The 22,445-nt window shown below is 40.0% G+C and overlaps 1 protein-coding gene across 1 annotated transcript in view; it reads right to left on the bottom strand.

Annotated features, from left to right (window-relative positions):
- LOC117524468 (glycerol kinase-like) overlaps positions 1-21,600 on the bottom strand; it is a 64,219-nt gene extending 42,619 nt beyond the window's left edge. Inside the window, exons 1-8 of the mRNA XM_034186261.1 lie at positions 21,467-21,600; positions 12,224-12,297; positions 11,411-11,517; positions 11,178-11,255; positions 9,510-9,589; positions 6,995-7,132; positions 5,607-5,716; positions 5,322-5,388 (exon numbers count right to left, since the gene is read on the bottom strand). Coding sequence (XP_034042152.1) covers positions 5,322-5,388; positions 5,607-5,716; positions 6,995-7,132; positions 9,510-9,589; positions 11,178-11,255; positions 11,411-11,517; positions 12,224-12,297; positions 21,467-21,520 — 708 coding nt within the window. The 5' untranslated portion in view covers positions 21,521-21,600. The remainder of the gene's footprint in view (positions 1-5,321; positions 5,389-5,606; positions 5,717-6,994; positions 7,133-9,509; positions 9,590-11,177; positions 11,256-11,410; positions 11,518-12,223; positions 12,298-21,466) is intronic.
- Positions 21,601-22,445: the final 845 nt, after the last annotated feature.

Genomic DNA, 22,445 nt, shown 5'->3' with positions numbered 1-22,445 from the left:
TTATGGTTCCAGACTGTACATGAGTCTCCCACCAAATTGGGGTGGTGTGTGTGCACCTACCCAGGTGACTGACCATACATATGTGGTAGGACCTCCACAGAGAAGAATGGCAGCACCAGACGGAGGAGATTGATATACCCAGATGTGTTACCACATGATCACATGTGGGGCTCGGATGTACTAAAGGACCAAAAAATTGTGGTCTGTAGGAGATAAAATAGCACATTCATTGTTCCCCTGGATAGGAGTGGGAAAAAATTCATTAATGATTGAAACTCTGAATTATCGATTGGGTCTGTTCATGAATGTAACTAAAAAAATAGTAGCAGCTCAAAACACTGAAATAGATGCTTTACGTACCATGGTGATGCAAAATCGCATGGTTTTAGACTTGCTTAGGGAGGAGTTTGTGCTCTGCTGAACACAACATGCTGTACTTTCATCCCAGACTCCATTCATTCAGTGGATGTGCAGGACGCATTGGAAGAGCTGAATAAACTTCGTGATGCAATGCATAAAGACACCCTAGCCGTGAACCGGTGGAATCCCTGGTCCTGGTTGACTTCAGGACCATGTTGGCAGTTACTATTGAAAATGGTGACACCAGTTATTATAGTCCTAATTCTGATTGGACTTTGCATGTGTTGTGTGATCCCTTATATCAAAACAATGGTTGGCAAAATGGTGTCAAATACATTTGTACAGTGTAATCTGGCCTTCCAACAAACTATGCCAAAATATCAAGCATTGAAACAGTCAGACCTTAGTGGAGAAAACTGTAATGACTGTACTGAGAATTATGATGATATTGAAAAGCTCACAACTCCAGTTCAAGCTTGAACTGTTGACGTGATGAGTTAACACACTCTTAGCCTATGAAGCTTTAGCTGAAAAAGTAATAAGACAAGTGGTGTAGTCGAATAATACAGAAAAAACGGTTCATTTATACCAGTCGGTAGGAGTAATGTATGGTGGTGGTGTGGTGATAACAGAATCTTTGACAGACTGCCACGAAATGTGTCAGGTTATTGTGCATTAATATCATTATTGTTACCCATGACCCCTGAAGATGTTACGACATATGCAGCCTCTCTTATTCCTGAGGACTGGCAGAAAGGCATAGCCAGACATAGAGTAAAAAGAGATTGGAAAGGAGTAGGAAATCCAACATATATTGACGCAATAGGAGTCCCCAGAGGAGTGCCTGACGAGTATAAACTGGTTGATCAAATAGCAGCTGGATTCGAATCTTCCATCTGTTGGTGGTGTTCAATTAATAAAAACGTGGACAGAATAAACTAAGTTAATAAACTAACTAACTAAGCTGGGTGATGCCTACTATATGTTTAACAGGTGATAAACAAGTGGGAAATGTTAAGGATTTTATATATATATATATATGTTATCACTGTTAAACATTTGTACCTTTTGTCTTCTTTCTGATGAGAACGGTGTTGTGCTGTTTGCACTTAACCCCGAGAATGTACGTGTTATTCAACCTTGTTTTAGCATGCTGGGGTCAGGCTGAACTGGGAGTAAAAGAACTGAAGGTTGTTTTGACTGTTATGACGTGATGCTTAGTGTGAAGACCAGGACACTCCAGGCAGATGCAGAACAGCTGATAACTGCAACAGATGAACGAGATGTGCTGACCTTCGACGAGTAAAAGAAAGAAACTGTTTTTGCTTACAGCTGCACTTATTGACGTGTGTGTTTATGTTACGGGAAGAAACTTGTCTTGCGTCATTCCCCCACCCTTAGGACAAGTTTTTGTTCATGTGATGAGGGATTCACTAATAAAAAGAGCGAAGCGCAGGCCAGACTTTAGTGTAGCTTTGGTGTATAGCCTGACTGCACTCCGCGCGTAAAATTTGACTTTCTGTCTCACTGGTGGTTCTTGACTCTGTTTGTCTTATCAAAGGTTTTAAGAATGTTTGGAGGAGAAAATACCCAACACATGCTTCCCTTGGGCAGTATTATTAGACGGTATTGCTTAAATTTTCATTGTTACGCAGATGATACCCAGCTTTATCTATCCATGAAGCCAGAGGATACACAGGAAGGAAACTTCCTAACAGGGTTTCATTTCAGCATGCGTTTAAAACAGAATCGGGTTCCACAAAGCGTTCTTTATATGAGCGATCGTCATGGCATTACTAATTGAGCTTTTCCTCATGTCTGCTCCAGTTAAAATACAAATAGCAGTCATGCTCACTTCAAGCAAATATATATGAATAAATGTCCTTATCAAACAGCAAAGAGTGTCTAATGACACAAAGAACTGTGCACAGGAACAGATGTTCATGTCTGTGTGTGTTGTTACAGTGCAAACAAAAAGGCGTTCATTTCCACAGCAACGTAAATAGTAAACAGCTAAATGCTGCTGTGAGCTGATTTAAAAAATAATTTACACTAAGTCTACGCTGGGCTGCTCTGTCACTTTGGGAAATGTTCCACATAAAAACTAATCCACAAGAGGTCAGTGCTGTGCTCAAAAAGTCTGTTTGATAATCCACAGTTAAACAAGGAAAAGTCCCAAACAGCTGACTGAGCTCTGGATAGAGACTCAAACAAAACATGGATCTGGAGAGTCAGTAGCTGAGAGGATCCACGAAAGGAGCCCAACCAGAGGGAGAAACCACCTGCGAGGCGGGCCCACCGGTCCGTGCCTTCAGCTGGCGGGAGAGGGAGGAGGTGACGGAGCGAATGCTCCCCCCTCCGCCACAGCACGTGCTTATTAGCCCCGTATCGCACTCAAAGTTATGGTGTGGTGTACATCTGTCCCAAGATGCCTTGCATCTGGAAGGGGACTTCAGAACCACCAGAATAAGATTAAGAAAGAAAGACAGAAAAAACCTTCTCTGTTCTGAAGAAATACCACAATGTGTTCTTTACTGGAAGACCACACTTTTGAATGAAGATGTACTTTTTATCTCCGCCAACGAAGTTATGTTTTTATTTGTTTCTTTGTTTGTATAGCCTGACTGCACTCCGCGCGTAAAATTTGACTTTCTGTCTCACTGGTGGTTCTTGACTCTGTTTGTCTTATCAAAGGTTTTAAGAATGTTTGGAGGAGAAAATACCCAACACAGTTGGGCAGTATTATTAGACGGTATTGCTTAAATTTTCATTGTTACGCAGATGATACCCAGCTTTATCTATCCATGAAGCCAGAGGATACACACCAATTAGCTAAACTGCAGGATTGTCTTACAGACATAAAGACATGGATGACCTCTAATTTCCTGCTTTTAAACTCAGATAAAACTGAAGTTATTGTACTTGGCCCCACAAATCTTAGAAGCATGGTGTCTAACCAGATCGTTACTCTGGATGGCATTTCCCTGATCTCTAGTAATACTGTGAGAAATCTTGGAGTTATTTTTGATCAGGATATGTCATTCAAAGCGCATATTAAACAAATATGTAGGACTGCCTTTTTGCATTTACGCAATATCTCTAAAATCAGAAAGGTCTTGTCTCAGAGTGATGCTGAAAAACTAATTCATGCATTTATTTCCTCTAGGCTGGACTATTGTAATTCATTATTATCAGGTTGTCCTAAAAGTTCCCTAAAAAGCCTTCAGTTGGTTCAGAATGCTGCAGCTAGAGTACTGACGGGGACTAGCAGGAGAGAGCATATCTCACCCGTGTTGGCCTCTCTTCACTGGCTTCCTGTTAATTCTAGAATAGAATTTAAAATTCTTCTTCTTACTTATAAGGTTTTGAATAATCAGGTCCCATCTTATCTTAGGGACCTTGTAGTACCATATTACCCCATTAGAGCGCTTCGCTCTCAGACTGCGGGCTTACTTGTAGTTCCTAGGGTTTGTAAGAGTAGAATGGGAGGCAGAGCCTTCAGCTTTCAGGCTCCTCTCCTGTGGAACCAGCTCCCAATTCAGATCAGGGAGACAGATACCCTCTCTACTTTTAAGATTAGGCTTAAAACTTTCCTTTTCGCTAAGGCTTATAGTTAGGGCTGGATCGGGTGACCCTGGACCATCCCTTGGTTATGTTGCTTTAGACGTAGACTGTGGGGGGGTTCCCATGATGCACTGTTTCTTTCTTTTTTTGCTCCGTATGCATCACTCTGCATTTAATCATTAGTGATCGATCTCTGCCCCCCTTCTCGGCATGTCTTTTTCCTGGTTCTTTCCCTCAGCCCCAACCAGTCTCAGCAGAAGACTGCCCCTCCCTGAGCCTGGTTCTGCTGGAGGTTTCTTCCTGTTAAAAGGGAGTTTTTTCCTTCCCACTGTGGCCAAGTGCTTGCTCATAGGGGGTCGTTTTGACCGTTGGGGTTTTTCATGGTTATTGTATGGCCTTGCCTTGCAATATGGAGCGCCTTGGGGCAACTGTTTGTTGTGATTTGGCGCTATATAAGAAAAAAGTTGATTGATTGATTGATCCAGAAGAGGGACAAACAGGAGCTGCACGAGTGATAACGTATCTGGAGGTGGAGGTTTTCCCTCCCGGAGGAATTGTGTGTAAAGGTTGCTGGGCGTGAGGACTCACACTCACCGTCATCTGTTTCTTGTCTGCCAGCAGTACCAGGGCCGACAACGGAGGACAGAGACCACCTGGGGACTCAGGACTTGGTGGCTCCGGTGTTCTTCAGGCCGTTGGTGGTGGAAGCGGTGTGGGCCCCGGCTCTTCGATCACCAGAGGTCTCCTATCTTCGAGCCTGCCCACAGTCCTCTTGTGTACGATTGGCATCCATTATTTTTCTGTCTGTATTCCGTTGTGTGCCTTCACAACATTAAATTGTTACTCCTTTTCTTATCCATTGTCCGTTCATTTGCGCCCCCTGTTGTGGGTCCGTGTTACGACACCTTCACAACACATAATTCCCAAATGGTTAATGGGGTATTTTTGTTAAACCCCTTGAATCAAAGTTGGATGTCTAAACTACAAGCTTATCTTGATTGTTTCATTTCAAATCCATTGTGATGGTGGACAGAGACCATAAAACAATTTGTTTCATTGTCCTGTTACTTATGAATTTGACTGTATACTGTGTGACCTTCAGATTAAAACACATCAGGACTGAACATCACACTCTCAAAGCAGTTAAACTATGATGACATACTGGCTGGAAGCCCTCTCTTTACAGTTTCTCTTTTACATTATCAGTAAAATATCTTAAGTTTTGATCTACTTCGCCTCTTATCAGCTTATGTGACCGTTACTGTGATTACAGTGTTTCCTGACACTAAGTTGTTATGATGATCGCATATAAGTCGTATATTTAAAGTCCTTGAATTTGTGATACTCAGCTGCTTTCTAAAGCACAGATGCTGACTCTGCACTTTAACTGAACTTACCATCCAACCATATATTTCAGATGAGCTTCTGACTTCAGGGAGGATTTCCATTGGGACGTCAAAGTACCTAGAAGCAAGATTGAAACATCAAATGGAACCAAACTCAGCAATGACCTCAGTCTGTATGCACAGAACAGCTGCAATACACCAGAGAGAAGACGTGGTACTTTCAAATGAAGTACCTAAAAAGATAAAAACTAAAGAGTGGGTACCATTGTGTCACTCATCGCTGCTATATGGGATGTGATCTGCTGTTCACAAACGTTGTGTGTGTTGTGTGTTGACCTGCAGAGTTCAAGATCCCAATCCATGGTGTGGATGTTGAAGAGCATCGTGCGACTGGCATTAGACACATCTGTACAATGAACACCTCCATGCTTGCCCCCTGTTAGACACTGACACACACACACACACACACACACAAACAGACTAATATCACAAAAATGACATGACGGAACAGGCAGAACTTGAGCTACACACTGGCTCAGATCTAAAGGGAAGCCCTTTGGTTCATTTGGAGTACACGGTCATGTGCTGATGCTGTGTGATAGATGTGTCACTGACTTTATGGCCTAAAAAACATTTGGCTTAAAAGACTGATATTGCATCAAAATCACTTTATTCCACATGTCTCATGCCATGAGGAACATCTGACAAAAACAAAATGTTTGCACAACCCAACTCCTCACTCACTCACTTACTCATCTTCAACCGCTTACTCCAATTAATGGTTACGGGGGGCTGGAGCCTATGCCTGCAGTCATAGAACAGGAGGCGGGGTTCACCCTGGACACGTCGCCAGTCTGTCTCAGGGCCACATATAGACAAAGAAACACATTCACACCTACGGACAATTTAAAGTTTCCAATCCACCTAACCTGCGTGTCTTTGGATGTGGGAGGAAGCCGGAGCACCTGGAGGGAACCCACGCAAACACGGGGAGAACATGCAAACTCCACACAGGAAGGCCACAGGTGGGAATTGATCCCATGACCTTCTTGTTGTGAGGCAAGAGTGCTAACCACTAAACCACTGTGCAGTCCCAAACCTTGAATGACTGAGGTGAGACCAACAGTCAGTCATGTGACAAAAACTGAGCAAATCTTTGAATGACAGGGTGATGCAGAAAGAAGAGGAAGGAAAAAAACAGCGAGTTGTTGTGACAGCAGAACAGGAAAGGAACATAGTATCTGTACAGCATGGAACCTTCTTTTTTCCAGTCATTAGTAACATGTGCACTTTGAAAAATGTTGTATACAGTATTTAATTTGGGATTTTTGTACATTATTGTTGTGTACTTATTATTATTGATACTTATTCTTTTATTCTTGGAGATTATCTTGTTTCCTGCTTTCATTCCTATACAAATAGTTCTATAATTATTATTGTTAGTATGAATAAAAAACACATGACTTCTCAGTATACAAGTCGCTGGGCCTCCCAAACTAGTAAAAAAAAAAAAACCCATAACTTGCACTCTGGAAAATAAGGTATATACTGTAGATTCCATCTTTTTCAACATTTGCAAACTAAATTACCAAAGAAATTCAACTTTCTGTATGCCATTTCTTTGAAATAAATTAAATGGCCAGAGGTCACTTGGAGTTCAGAGAGTACAAACTAAAGCTAAATGAACAGTCAGTTGGAAATCATGAGACAAAGATGATTCCTACCCAGATGACCCAGGAATCCACAGTTCCAAACATGGCGCGCCGACTCTGAACGGCCTCCTGCACCTCGTCCACATTATCCAGTAACCAACGCAGCTTCACCGCGCTGAAGTAGGTACTGATGGGAAGACCCGTCTTCAGCTGCACAGATGAAGACACTGTTGATACAGGTCAGAGCGAGGGAGGGTCTGACAAAAGTGTCTGGAAAAAAAAAAGCCTTTCCACAAGATTAATAATATTTTACAAAGTGTGCTTAATCTTATCTCATATGAATAAAACATGTTGCTTCAAACAGGTATACCCTTCAAAGCTGAAACAACATACCGTATCCTCCGGAGTACAAGTCGCTTTTTGTTTTTTACTAGTTTGAGAGGTCCTCTGACTTATATAGTCCGGTGCAACTTATATATGGAAAAAACACGATTCACAACCACGATTTTTCTTTACACTTGAAATGAGAAACACATCATTAAACTGCCTTTTCCTTTAAAAAAAAACAGAGTGGTAGAAACTTCCTAACAGGGTTTCATTTCAGCATGCGTTTAAAACAGAATCGGGTTCCACAAAGCATTCTTTATATGAGCGATCGTCATGGCATTACTAATTGAGCTTTTCCTCATGTCTGCTCCAGTTAAAATACAAATAGCAGTCATGCTCACTTCAAGCAAATATATATGAATAAATGTCCTTATCAAACAGCAAAGAGTGTCTAATGACACAAAGAACTGTGCACAGGAACAGATGTTCATGTCTGTGTGTGTTGTTACAGTGCAAACAAAAAGGCGTTCATTTCCACAGCAACGTAAATAGTAAACAGCTAAATGCTGCTGTGAGCTGATTTAAAAAATAATTTACACTAAGTCTACGCTGGGCTGCTCTGTCACTTTGGGAAATGTTCCACATAAAAACTAATCCACAAGAGGTCAGTGCTGTGCTCAAAAAGTCTGTTTGATAATCCACAGTTAAACAAGGAAAAGTCCCAAACAGCTGACTGAGCTCTGGATAGAGACTCAAACAAAACATGGATCTGGAGAGTCAGTAGCTGAGAGGATCCACGAAAGGAGCCCAACCAGAGGGAGAAACCACCTGCGAGGCGGGCCCACCGGTCCGTGCCTTCAGCTGGCGGGAGAGGGAGGAGGTGACGGAGCGAATGCTCCCCCCTCCGCCACAGCACGTGCTTATTAGCCCCGTATCGCACTCAAAGTTATGGTGTGGTGTACATCTGTCCCAAGATGCCTTGCATCTGGAAGGGGACTTCAGAACCACCAGAATAAGATTAAGAAAGAAAGACAGAAAAAACCTTCTCTGTTCTGAAGAAATACCACAATGTGTTCTTTACTGGAAGACCACACTTTTGAATGAAGATGTACTTTTTATCTCCGCCAACGAAGTTATGTTTTTATTTGTTTCTTTGTTTGTCTGTCTGTTTGATGGTGAACAGCCTGGAGCCCACAATTTGTCATATATCTTTGAGATTTTTACTGAACATTCACATTCTGATAGGCAGATTCAATTTCTTTCATATTTGACAGATTTATGTACGATGTATCTTTTGACTGACAAAGTTTAATCTGGATGACAGATTTTGCGGCCATTTAAACCATTTAATGTATATTTTACATTATATCCTAATCAAACATGCCCCAATCATGCTCATATTTGAAAGTGAGGTGCAGACTGGACTTTTGATCTATAATTTGTACTATATTTTAACTTATGAAAAGCCACGCCACTTCTAACAGGACTTTTACCTTGAATTTTTTTTCCCAAGGTAAACATTTGTGCAATTGGAAACTAGTGGCGGAGGTTTGCATGCTACAAGCGCGGTGCTCTAGTTTTTTCTGTATTTGGCAGAAAACTTATTTGGAAGTACAAGGACAGCTCTTTAACAAGAAGAAGAAAATGGATGCTGAATTTATAAATGTACTAAAAAGGAGTTTAAATGACGTACGTTCACCTCACATACGCTCGCCTGTTCAGTGGCTTAAAGAAGCGGTTTGTGCTTGTAAGAAAAACATTAATTAGCTCTTAGCTTCTGATAGCTAAAGCTAAATGATTTACCAAGTTTTCAAACCTTTCTTTGCATGGTAAGTTCACTTCACATATGATCTTCTGTTTGACGGACGCGAATTTGTGGCCGGCCCGGTGTGAACGCGGCTTAGTGGCATTAATTAACTCACTAGCTATGCTCCTTTACACCTGTGCCTTATAAATGAATAATGCAGCGATTTAATCCATTCTGCTTCTTCTTACATGAAGTGACAAATGCGACTTATACTCCGGTGCGACTTATATATGCTTTTTTCTTCTTAAAGAGACATTTTTGGACCAATGTGACTTATACTCTGGTGCGACTTATACACTAATCAAAACAAACAAAAAAATAATTGTCCTTCATATCCCCACGGATATGCACTGTGCACTGAAAACAAAAACAAGGTGCCAAAACTCTGGGTTTAGGGTTTGGTTTTGCACTTAAATGAAAGACTGGATTTTGTGTTGACCATCTCTCCCTCACCTTGAGGTGGTTCTTGTCTTGGCCCGGAGCCTTGTTGATGAGCCTCTCCACTGTTGACTGTGTGCGCAGGTCCAGCCAAACTACACACACACACACACACACACACGACTTGAATACATTCAATGCTTTCATCCAGTGTGTTCTGTGACTTCCAAATGAACCCAAAGTCAGTACAAAAACTTAACTGTGCTAATGGTGTATTGTAGAGACAGAAAGAGATAAAAAATTAAATGAAAAATATGAATATTGACACCACAGCTACCAGAGGCTCTGAAAAGTCATAATTTATAGGTACGCAAATCCTAATCCTGCTGCACAGGAAAATCATAATCATCAGGTGTTCTTTAGTTAATCACCCCTGAACGTGAGGTAAACCCGAAATAAAAACCCTAAAACAAACCAGGATCACCAGTTGTTGTGTTACAAACAAACGTACAGCACTAACATCACGTCACAAAGGCAACAAGAGGCGCTTAAACTGCCAAAAGTCCTGCAGAGATTTAGCAATGCAGAAACGTAATGCCTGAAAACTAGCATAGCTCTGTCAACTCAATAGATACATATTCTGTAGTACATGCAGTTGCAGACGTAGGTTTGCATAAAACTCCTGCGCAGTTTCCATTTTATTAAACACCATTTGTAAATGTTTATATAGAAGTAGATATTTTAAATGGGTTCAAAAACATATTTCTTGATAACTTGTAATATTCAGTACCAGTCAAAAGTTTGGATGCACTTTCCCATTTGATTGAATGAAAAGTGCTTCTGTGGAAGGAAATTGTGTTGGAATAATGTTTTTTTTGTTTGTTTGTTTGTTTGTTTTTCACATGTAAACTTGTGTCATAAGTGTATACACATCCAACCAAATATTCTTGATTTGTGGCACCATAATTAGCATATTTGTGTATCACTTATTGGCAAATTACATGGCAAACAAAGTGAAAATGCAAAGAAAATTAACAACGCGGTGGAAAGTGGACATGTGTTGCGGTTTGTTTATGACCCGGAGCTCAAACATGCCGAGGAGGTTGTGCAGGCGAGAGAACGTAGCTACTCTGGTTAGCTGTGTCAGCTAACACTTACCGACACAACCTCTCCCATTTGCCTCGCCTTCCCTTCTCCACTGGGAACCGAAAAAAAAACTGCACTTTTTGCGACTCCTTCGGTGACTGCAGCCAAAAACAAAACAGTACACCATCTTTCCGTGTGAAGCTATGCTGTGTTTGTGTTGCACAACAGGAAGCTGTCCCCAGAAGTGGTCAAATCCCGCGATATCGCGCAGGGGTTCAAACAAGACTGTGCTGCCCTACAGAATATCCCATCTCACGATGAAGACAGTGCATTGAGAAGAACACTGAAATTTTACATTTTCCACCTCTTCTAGTCACCAAAATTTATAGGTTTACCTCCAGAATCTATTTTTAAGGTTTATCAATCCTGCCAACAGTCAGACAAACTGGGCCTAAAACTTTAAACCTCCTCTGACATAATGAAGATCAAGAGATAGAGTCATTTTTACAAACCTCGATGGAACACTGAAGGAGATCTGAATAACAGAACAGGTCCAGAACTCTTTGATGGTGTTTGAATGTGTATTTCAAGGCCTTGGCGATGGTATGACTTGTACATTAAAGAGTAACTCCTACTTCAGACATGAAATGCACGTACCAATGGCATTGTAGAGTGGCTCTCCAGTTAATTTGTCCCAAACCAGGGTTGTCTCTCTCTGATTGGTCACTCCCACAGCTAATAAAAAAAAAACAAAAAAACAAAACATCAATTATACTCTATCTCTACATATTCCTCTTTTGCCAAGTGTGGTTAATTGGCAATTTGACTGGTTTTATGCACGTGTACTCGTGTAAACGCTCAGAATCGATGAGGCCACAGTGATGTCCCACCTTTTATATTGGCGATGTTGATGTTGAGCTGGCCAAGTTTCTCACAAGTCCTCTCTATGCACTCATAGATGGACTGCATAATCTCTTTGGGGTCTTCCTCCACCCACCTGGTTGACACAGACACAAGCGAAATGTACATGCACAGACACACACACACACCAAATAATTAAATGAGATACTGTTGTGTAGTGAGGGCAAAGTGTATCATTTCTACCAATACGAGTTTAATATTCTGATACAGTATTTGTTTTTAACACTAATAAATGATTGTACTGTTGGTTAATACAGGAGGTATAGTTGAGGTCATTAGTGTACATGTGTATCTATCATGGATGCGAATGTCATGGAGATATTCGGCGTTCAGTGATGTCTTCTTTGTCTGGGCCAGAGTGACTGTACAACATGCATCACTATTAGATACCCCCCACCCATTCAAGAATTTTGTGCATACATCTGTGGTGGGAAAAAAAATAAATAAATCAGGAAGTCTGAAACAGGTGAGAGTTATTGCAATAATGCATCTGCAAAAAGAACAACTGTATTTTGGTACAGGTGGTATTTTATACATTGGTACAGTTCACATTTACCTAGTTTCGTAAGAACATGAGCAAGGTTAAAAAAAATATCTCTAATCTGTGTAAGACACTCAAGGGACACAACATTTCCATTTACTGGAAGACACGCTGTATCCAAACAAGGCCAGCTTTAAGCAAAAAATTATAGGATTCACAAAGACCTCTCTCACACATTGTAATTTATTTAGGGTTTACTGTATAGTACCGTTTGCACGTGGTTATGAAGGTGGGACCTCACCCTTCTTTGGGAAATCTCTGGTTGATCTCGACTTGATGATGACTGATCAGTTCTGCTGTTTTAGCGTTGAATACCTGCAGAACAAAAATTACTTCATAAGTTACCAAGAATATCAAGAAATACACACAGAGTAAGAAAACAGGCAGAACAAAAGTGTGCTCAGTACCCCACCAGGGTTGGCCCACTAAGTCCATATAACCCGGGTAAAGCCAGTGCCTTCTTCACAGTCCTAGAACATAACGGATGGGTTTGAGTGGGATGACCCGGTATTGCTGTGTACTGGGAACTATACGAACTCCAAACGAGTATTTATAAAACTGTCATTTTAGGGTTTCCACAAGAGGCTCACTGGACTACCTGCCTTATGGATTCAACACCTAGGTTTCAGTAGCTTCCATTCAAAATGGTCCAAAGTCACAAAAGTGCAAGAGGTAAGGAACTTCGTTTCAGCGATGCTTCAGCCTGTTGTGGAAACTCAGTTCAACTTCCCATCTATAATGCGATAACGGTTACCATGGCGATGCAAGCTTCAGGTAAAGTCATGGCACACCCAATTGGCTACCAGAATTTTTTTTTTATTGTTCTCATGGACTGCATAGACAACTTGACTCCCTTATCACTGAGTCAGCTACACACAGGTCAGGGTCAAGGTCCACTTTGAGGCCACTACCAAGGACATCATCAAGGTCAACATCATACAAACACTACAAAACTGTGAAATAGAACACCACACAGAAACTTCTTTCTTCCCTTAAAGTACTATAGCATTTATATAGCACTTTTCCATCTATCAGAAGCTCAAAAGTGCTTTACACTAATGCCTCGCATTCACCCATTCACACACCGATGTCAGGGGGCTGCCATGCAAGGCGTTCACTACACACCTGGAGCAGCTGTTGGAGCGGACCTTTTTACTACAGTATCACACAACTGTAAACCCAAAACATAAACATGAAATTGTTTAACAATTTACCTTGGTCACACCCCGCACGTCCGTTGATGAGAGAGGGAAAGATGACCAGGACTCAGTCCAGTTCTCAGACTGATCTCATCTTTAATACAGAGAATGAGCCAAAGTAACAATAACAGAGTTCTAGGTTCACGCTTTGTTTGCTCTGAGCAGGAACCCCATCTACCTCTCCCCGAACCCATATATACTATCTGAGTTTCTGTCTAAACATTGCGTCACTATGCTACGATGTTCTATTATTTCTTGATTGGTCCACCCATCCTGCGCGCAGTGCAGTCTTGTCTCTTCTTGTATCCCAGCGCTGACCATGACCTAAAAAGGAAATATCATACAAACTCCCCCCCATCCTGATTGAGCTGCATGTGCCACCCCTGCTTCAATGCAAAAAACATCTTGACCTCATCTCCTGATTGCCCATTAAGACAAACAAACTTGGCCTTGTAAATTCCTACCTTCCTGTATGTACTTACTCACAGCAGTTTTAGTTACATGAACACACACACACACACATATATATATATATATATAAACCATGATTTCACATCCCATTTCAATACTGGGTTGTCAGCACTTTTTAACACAAACAAGGCACAATGTCATTTCAGCTTATGATGAACAGCAAGCTGCCATTTATTTAGTAAAGAAATATAAGATGGAACACCAAAACATATAATATAGATTAAAGTACGAAAGCATAATATATTTACACAACCCCCTTGGGACTCTGTGTATTTGGCCTGTTACACACAAGGCAGTCAAGGTCAATGCCAAGGTCACCATTATGCAAACAATTACCAAACAGAGACTATTATAACACTATACACACGAGTAACTTCTTTCCTTCCCTCAAAATTACAACTATATGCGCATCCCTTGGGACTCCCTACATAAAGGGCCTGCTACACACAGGTCAAGGTCATTATCAAGGTCAAGGCAACAGTCCTTATTCACAAGTGAAACACGCACACCAAAGATTGATTGTGCAGCGACGTGACGGACACTGCCTTAATCCAAGCCCATATTCAGGGTAGTGTTGCCATGGCGATGTTCCCAGTTGCCAACTTCACATGTGGTAAAAATTAACTTTTGGGAGTGTCCCCCTTTCCAATAATCCCAAACATAAAGTTATTTATTGATTTGCATACAGAGTCGATAAATAATCACTATTTGGCCAGGCTGTTCCTGCACGAACTACTTGTGTTGTTATCATCTATGACCACAAGACTTGCACAAGATCAGTGTACATGTGGGTACACTGGTATATGTGGGTTTCCGACACCCAGGAAACCAGTGTGCATGTGGGTACAGTGTACCCACATGCACACTGTACCCACATGCACACTGATCTTAATACAATACTGTCTAATCCACACTCCAGAGCACAAGGAGGCGGTAATGAACCATTAAGCTGGCTATAAACCGCTGAAAAACAAGAACATGTGCATGTGGAGTGGTGTGTGCTGGGTCTTAAAGAACAAATGAAAAATAATAAATCATGCTTGACATTTTTTTTTTTTTGAACACATTTGTGTATGTGGGGTCACATGGCCCGGGGTTGCAGTTTTTGGGTTCACTATTGTTGTCATGGACATTAACAGGACAGTCAGCCACAGTGGACACACTGGTTAACGGTCAATGAACGCCTGCTCCACCAACTGTTGTTTTATTAATATGTTGCTGTTTTAACCCCATAACGCCTGAATTTATATAGCTGTATATAAAAAAATGTTTTGTGTGTGTTTTTGCCTTTAAGTAGATGGTAAATAATGTTGAGATTATTAATTTCACTTTTGCACAAAAAATAAATAGTAATTTTGGTATTTTGGTAATAATTTATGTTATAATGTTATAATAATACTGGTATGTTGCAAATATGCGACAACAGGCATACTGGTCAATTTGGTATGTTGCATATTTGAGTCAAATATTGTAGCATATATGCGACAATAGGCGTTAAGGGGTTAAAGTAAGTCTGCTCTGCTACACTCTTAGTCAGGGGGCTGAATGAAGAAATAAGGACCATTTTAGCTTTTCATTCCCACTTTTTTCAGGAAACCAAAAATACATTTTTTTTCCTAATAAAGTGATCCATCAGAGATACAATCTAACCAGTGGTCAACGTGCACACTTGTGCAAAGGGTCTCAAAAATAAAAATTAAAAATTCATTTTGAAAACGTCTCTAATCAAAAAATTGTTCATAATCATGTATTTCTTCTGTGAACTGTAATAGATCCCTGTCGATGTGCCAGAAATAAACCCAGAATGATCTGGTCGGAATATGAACCATTTCTGACGGATAAATAAAAAGAAAGAAGCAAAGCGTGTGTCAAATTGATACGTAATTTTCAAATTTGGGAGTTAGAAAAAAAAAAAATCAAATTTTGATAATGACAATCCTGTGTGGGTGAATCTGACACGATGGCTTATAGCTTTTCAGGAAATAATGATATAATTAGTACAGTAACATATATGTGAAGAGCAATTTAAGAAAATACTCCCCCATATCATCCCCTACCCCCATTTTAACGTTATGGCAGGAAGAAGAAAATTGCCATCAAATCTTAAATTTTCATACTAAATTACAAAGTTTAGGGTTAAAGAAAATAGATTACTTGTAGTGAAACATGGCTGCTAAAAGGAATAACAGATAGAGAAACCATTGTCTTATTTTATGTTTATTCCACATGAATGACCCAGAAAACCAGTACACAATGTATGATACTGACAATCGGTTCTAAAATATCATTAGATATCAGATAGATATTTCAAGAGGTTTCAGGTGTACAGGGTTTTGGGGGTAATGATGACCCTCTTTTCTGGGGTTGGCCACCTGACTGTCTTGGCTGATTGCTGCATGGCAGAAATACCTGATACTACCTGTTACATAAGGGAAGGACTTTAGATCCGGCACATAGCAACTGTAATCGATACAATCTCACAGGAGTCAGCATTTCCCATATGAGCCAAGAGGCTGAAGGTAAACAGAACGTTCCTACAGTTCAGCTGCAGATAACACAGTGTGGAGAAAAATATCATCACAACTCAATCTTTTATTGCCATTATGAGACTCACAGCCACAATATCTTTACACTCTTAACACATTTACGATTCCGTTGAAAGGCTGAGCAGATGCACCTCTGCACTAATGGCAAGCTGATTCCTTTGACACAAACAGAAAATGTTCAGTCGAATCCTCATAGTGGGGCAGCACGCAACCTTTGCACAGTAGTTGTATTAATTGTTCTTTTAAGTCTCTATTCAAGTCTGGTCAATGGCCAAATAAAACAGAAGTGAGATGGAAACCTGGCATTAGCTCTCTCAAAATTCAAACGATTAAAGATTAACTGGAGGCTAACGGGGCTGAAAGCGATCCTCCCTGACACAAGGCTGGACTCTTTCACAACCACTGCAGACATGATAGCAGGAGACGGGTTAGGTGACATAAATAAATAAAATGAAATCACGGTCGTGCCAACCGACCACCGCCTGATGTGTGGTATTCGCTGACATGCTGTTTCTACCTGCACCAAGGGTAAAGTGAAAACACTGTTCTTCAAAATAATGCCATAAAAATAAGTTTTGAAGGACAGACTGCTGGTCAAAGATGTACAGGAAATGTAAATTACCACATGGCTTCTGCTCTGTGTGTCAGCATGTTTCACAGAATTTATAAAAATTTAAAACTGAAAACAAAGCCTGAAATCAAACCACTGAGGACATGAAGTCTTTCTAAAGCAACACATTCAGAAACTGACAATTTAGTTGACATTAAACGAGGACATTCCTGATTTTTGTATTTATTTGAACTGCCAACAACATTTTACATGACAACAGACGGAAACCCGAAGACCAACCTGCTGTATGTCAAAATAGTGTCACACAAAAAGCACGTTCACAAGATAAATACTGTAACCAACACCAGCGTGAGGCAGGAAACATACTTAATATACACTTGAGACTCTCTTCTAAGACTGAGACATAATCGAACACACTGTTTCTGATACCTGAGATCCTGTCATTTCGTGGCTACATCACATCACCTGCGGTGCTCTGCTTTATGCTAAAAGCACCAAATTTTGTACAGACATTATATGATATATAATAAAAAATAAATGATGCCAAGCTCATTATTTTTTTAACAACATAATTGTAGTTGGAATGAATTCGCCATGTAAGAAAACAGAAAATGAGAAAACCTGCAAACTGTTCTGCATTTACTGCTCAAGAATTCTTAAAGAAAAGAAAAATAGAGGCTACTGGATCAAAGATATCCCAGCATGCTTCAGTTCCATAAAGTGATGGGGATTTGAACAGAGGATCCTCTGGGTGCAGCCCCACCACTTTAGCATGACCTCCCCAGTTCTCTGGAGTACTGACAGGCTTCAGTGGAGAATTGGATGTCCATTAATTTCTTACTCAAATTCTGACAAGACCAACATGATGGTCATTGGTCCTGCATGGCACAGACATCAATTTGATCACTTCAGGTTGGATTCATATGTCATTTATTATAGTGATAAAGCAAAGCAATCACACGGTGACTTTTGATCCCACACTGTCCTTTGCCCTTCACATTAGCGAAAAGACAAGTTCTTCTTTTCACCTCCATAATATTGTGAAAATTTGATCTACTAGATTTTGCAAAGCTTTTTATTTTTATTTATTTTAACAGTATTGGGGGGGGGGGGTCCTGCAACTTATAGCTCGATGTGACCTATATACCAAAAAACGTGTTTATTATTAATAATAACTATAATGTCTATTTATGAGTTTCCCTAAAAGCACTGAACAAAATAAACTCCAATAGAGTAGAGAAATTATTATTTTCCCATTACACAACCTCAAAAACAATGTAACGGCCCAACTGCAGTGTAATTTCTTATAGCAGCGTAACGGACGGTTACGCTGGTAGAATGCTGGTGAGAACCCTGTAACCTACACCGGTGTGCCGGTGTAAGGGGTTCTCCTAAACCAGTGGTTTTTAAACTGTGAGGCGCAACACCCCCGGCCCGGGGGGGTGCCAGAGTTGTTCTGGGGGGGACACAAGGGATGGATATTGAGAACCAGTTCTTTTCGAAAGTTGTTAAGAAATGATTTGATCCACCGACATCAATAGCCTTTTTGTCTACCGATTCCCTTATCGGTCCTTCAGCGGCCATTATTTCTGAGGGTGTTTATTGGGAAAAGGATCATTTCTTTATGTTGATTACAGACCCTGCAGCAGGTCTGTAATCAAATGCTTCTGCAGTGGCTGTTCTTGAAGCTTGAAGCAATGAAGCAGTGCTCTGACTCACTGCTTCGTTGGTTCATTGCTTTGCTGCTTTTCAGAAGCAACAAGTCCGCTTCTTAACCCCTCTGAAAGCCATTTAAAAATGTTAATCATGAGTTACTTTTGTGCAGATTAAAGTCACTAACTGGGACTCTTGTCTTGTTGCAGGCAAGAATCATCCTCTGTTCCAGTCGCACAGCTCCAAACACTGCGCTGCTCTTTTCCGAGTCACGTTAGAGTCCGGCCGGAATTAATAACTTCAAAGTGAATCATTGTTTAAATCAAATGACACCTTTTCCCAAACGTCATAACACAGACAACAAACTACAACAGACTAAAATATTTTTTTTCCTCCCAAAATGAGACATCCTGCGTTCTTTATGAATTACACTGATGTTGACTTGCAGCACAGCCGGCTGAGCTCAGCTCAGAGGTATGGAGTTAGATTTGTGGCATTAATGTCTGAAAGGAAAGGCTTTTGAGAAAAACTATAGATTTTGATTATTTTATTTATGTCCAGAGATCAAGGATCCAGTGACACAGAAAACCTGTAAAGCACTTTTAGTACACAGAAAATTCACAGGAGGTATTGATAAGGGAATCAATAAGGAATCGGATTGATAAGCAGAACAGATAGATAAAATCTTATCAATACCCATCCCTGTTTGAATTAATATTATTTATGTTAAAATGTGTTAGTTATGCCAAAGACATTTAAAAACACACAGAGATGTGTAATAAAAAAAAACATGTTTAAAATATGACAAAAGATAAAAATAGAATAGAAAGTTCTTTGAAAACACATTTCAAATGTTTGAAAGGGTGTAAAATGTGTGAAACAATAGAAAGTTCTTTAAAAACATGTTTAAAATGTTAACAAAGGCTGTAAAATGTGTAAATGCATAGACAGTTGCACAAAATGCACAAAAAAATGCACAAATACTTTTAAAATGTGTTTAAGATGCGTGGGGGAGCACAGCTATTCATTTGTTCTCGGGCGGGGGCTCACTCTCCCACACTTTAAAGACCTCTGTCCTAGACTGAGTACTCCTCTATACTAGTCTGCGCATGCGCAAACCTGGTGTTGCAGTGTGATCTGACTCATGTCGGAGCATCAGCAGTGACTCACCGATTATCGCCTCGTTTCTGCTTAAAACTGTCTTTAGAATGATTTCAGTGGTTTTACTTTGTCATCTGATGGTTAATAATTTTATCATATACCTATAAATAATACGCCAATATGATTGGATAAAACACTAAAGAATAAATAGTAATACACCCTCTTAGCGGACGGGTAATATTTGTCATACCACCTGAGTAATCAGCCAATCCGGACAGTGGAGTGGCACCACGACGAAGGGGCGTGGTCAGAGGAACTGTGAAATACTGGTGAGTCACTATTAATAATTTCTTACATGTCCAACCTCGTAGGTTGATCGTTAAAATTAAATTTGTTAGTTCTAAAAGCCATCATAATTATTTATAGGAAAACATTCTATTTTTGTTTCTACTAAGGTTTGAACTTTGAGTGTTTACACAGGAGAGAAAAGTGAGAAAATGTTAATGCCTGTTTGAGAAAAGTGTATAAAGTGTGTAGTGAGGGGGTTTACAGCCTTAAAACATCTATAATAATTGTAAAAAATAACGCTGACTACTTCGCGGATTTCGCTTATCGCGGGTTGTTTTTAGAACGTAACTCCCGCAATAAACGAGGGACCACTGTATATGATAAAATCGTTATCAAGTTGTTCACCAATGAATATGGCTTTTTACACCCTTCAGAAAACCATACAACATTTATCATTTATAGGTATATGATAAAATCGTTATCAAGTTGTTTTACCAATGAATATGGCTTCGGCCTCAGGGTGTATGGTTTTCTTCAGGGTGTAAAAAGCCATATTCATTGGTGAACAACTTGATAACTGATAATATTATTCCCTTTGATCAGTAGAGAGTCAGTCAGAGAGTCAGTCTCTGATCGGTCCCCTGCCTTTGATTATGAATTATTGGTGAATTTAGATGGAAATGATTATTGCACAAAAGCTTCAGATATTCATCACTGAGATAGATGATGACTGGAGTGCAGTTTTAAGCAGAAACGAGGCGATAATCAGTGAGTCACTGCTGATGCTCAAAAATGATGCAAGCACAGTGAAGACAGAGGAGTGCTCGAATGGGGAGTGCTGAGCTCCTCACACTGGAAACATAGCCTGTAGGTTGTGATATGGTCCAGGTGCCATTTGGGAAATGTTCTGGTGTCCTAGTTCATCTTCGCCCCTGGATATCTTCCACCACAATCCTAGGAAGTTGTCCTCAGATATCTTACAACCCCCCCTCTGGCATAGCAAGTCTGCTGCAGTATTATTAGACATTTCGTCCTACCCAGATTTATACATGGCTGACACAGTGGAAACAATACTTATATTGTTAAGGCCAGTTGATAGAAAACCTATTCCCAACTTGAACACATATCTACTTGTGGAAGCAAGTAGAGGTATATTGTTATACCAACTCGCAAAACATAGTTAGCTGGGTTCTTGCTAAAAATGATGACCAACCTATTTACAACAGGAAAAGCACTATAAATAAATGACTAGGTTTTCCAGTCCTCTTGAGGTAACAATTCAATTATCTCGTGCTCTCACCATTTAGAACAACTTTGTAATTAACTCAACTTTTCTCATTTTTACTGCCTCCAAAGGAACTTCTACGGGGCCATTATTGTAGCAAAAGTATTTGCACATGTGTATTTTGGTTTGTGTGTGTGTGTAAACAGATCCACATGCATATATCAATCTGTGTGTGCGAATTTTGATACACGCATTTGGATTTGTTTACACACACACAGATCAAAATACGCATTGGCAAATACTTTTGCTACAATAATGGCCCCATAAACTTTGACTTTGCTCAATTTTTCTTCCAAGTCTTGCCCAGAAATTATAAACACACATGAATCCAAAAAGTAAGTGAGCAGAGGAACACGCTGACGTCACTCACCAGGAACCTGGTGGAGCTCGTGCCCTGGTCAATAGCAGCAACCAGTGGATCCATCGCTTCAAAGTTTGCACTTTTCTCTTTCAAAAAGCGCTCTCACAGCCGCTCTCAGCCTCTTACTGCGGCTGCTTGGTTTGGTTACCTTGGTGTCGAAGCTCCGAAGCGTGAGTCGACTGTACGGTCGAAGCTGTGTGTTATTTTTTTTCCCCAAGGTGCCGCCCGCCTACTGATGACGTCAGCAGGTTCTGTCGACGGGCGATCAATGAGCTACAACCAGAGGATTAAATAAAAACTAAACAACCAGATAAACAAACAAACAAAAACAGCAAAGCAAATACCAGAAGATAAAAAAAACAACAACAAATGCGGTAGAACCAGAGGATTAAAAAACCCTAAACAAAACAACCAGACAAAAAACAAACAAATACAACCAGAAGATTAAAAAACAACAAATGAGCTACAACCAGAGGATTAAATAAAAACTAAACAACCAGATAAACAAACAAACAAAAACAGCAAAACAAATACCAGAAGATAAAAAACAACAACAAATGCGGTAGAACCAGAGGATTAAAAAACCCTAAACAAAACAACCAGACAAAAAACAAACAAATACAACCAGAAGATTAAAAAACAACAAATGAGCTACAACCAGAGGATAAAAACCCTAAACAACCAGATAAAACAAACAAACAAACAAACAAACAAATACAACCAGAAGATAAAAAAACAACAAATGCGGTACAACCAGAGGATTAAAAAACCCTAAACAAAACAACCAGACAAAAAAACTAACAAACAAATACAACCAGAAGATTAAAAAATAACAAATGAGCTACAACCAGAGGATAAAAATCCCTAAACAACCAGATAAAACAAACAAACAAACAAATACAACCAGAAGATTAAAAAAACAAACAAACAAAAAAAAACAAATGCGGTACAACCAGAGGATTAAAAAACCCTAAACAAAACAACCAGA

This window comes from Thalassophryne amazonica, chromosome 14, assembly GCF_902500255.1.
Source record: "Thalassophryne amazonica chromosome 14, fThaAma1.1, whole genome shotgun sequence".
Lineage (NCBI taxonomy): Eukaryota > Metazoa > Chordata > Actinopteri > Batrachoidiformes > Batrachoididae > Thalassophryne > Thalassophryne amazonica.
The sequence above is the reverse complement of the archived record's forward strand: the minus strand, read 5'-3'. Positions and strand labels throughout refer to the sequence as shown.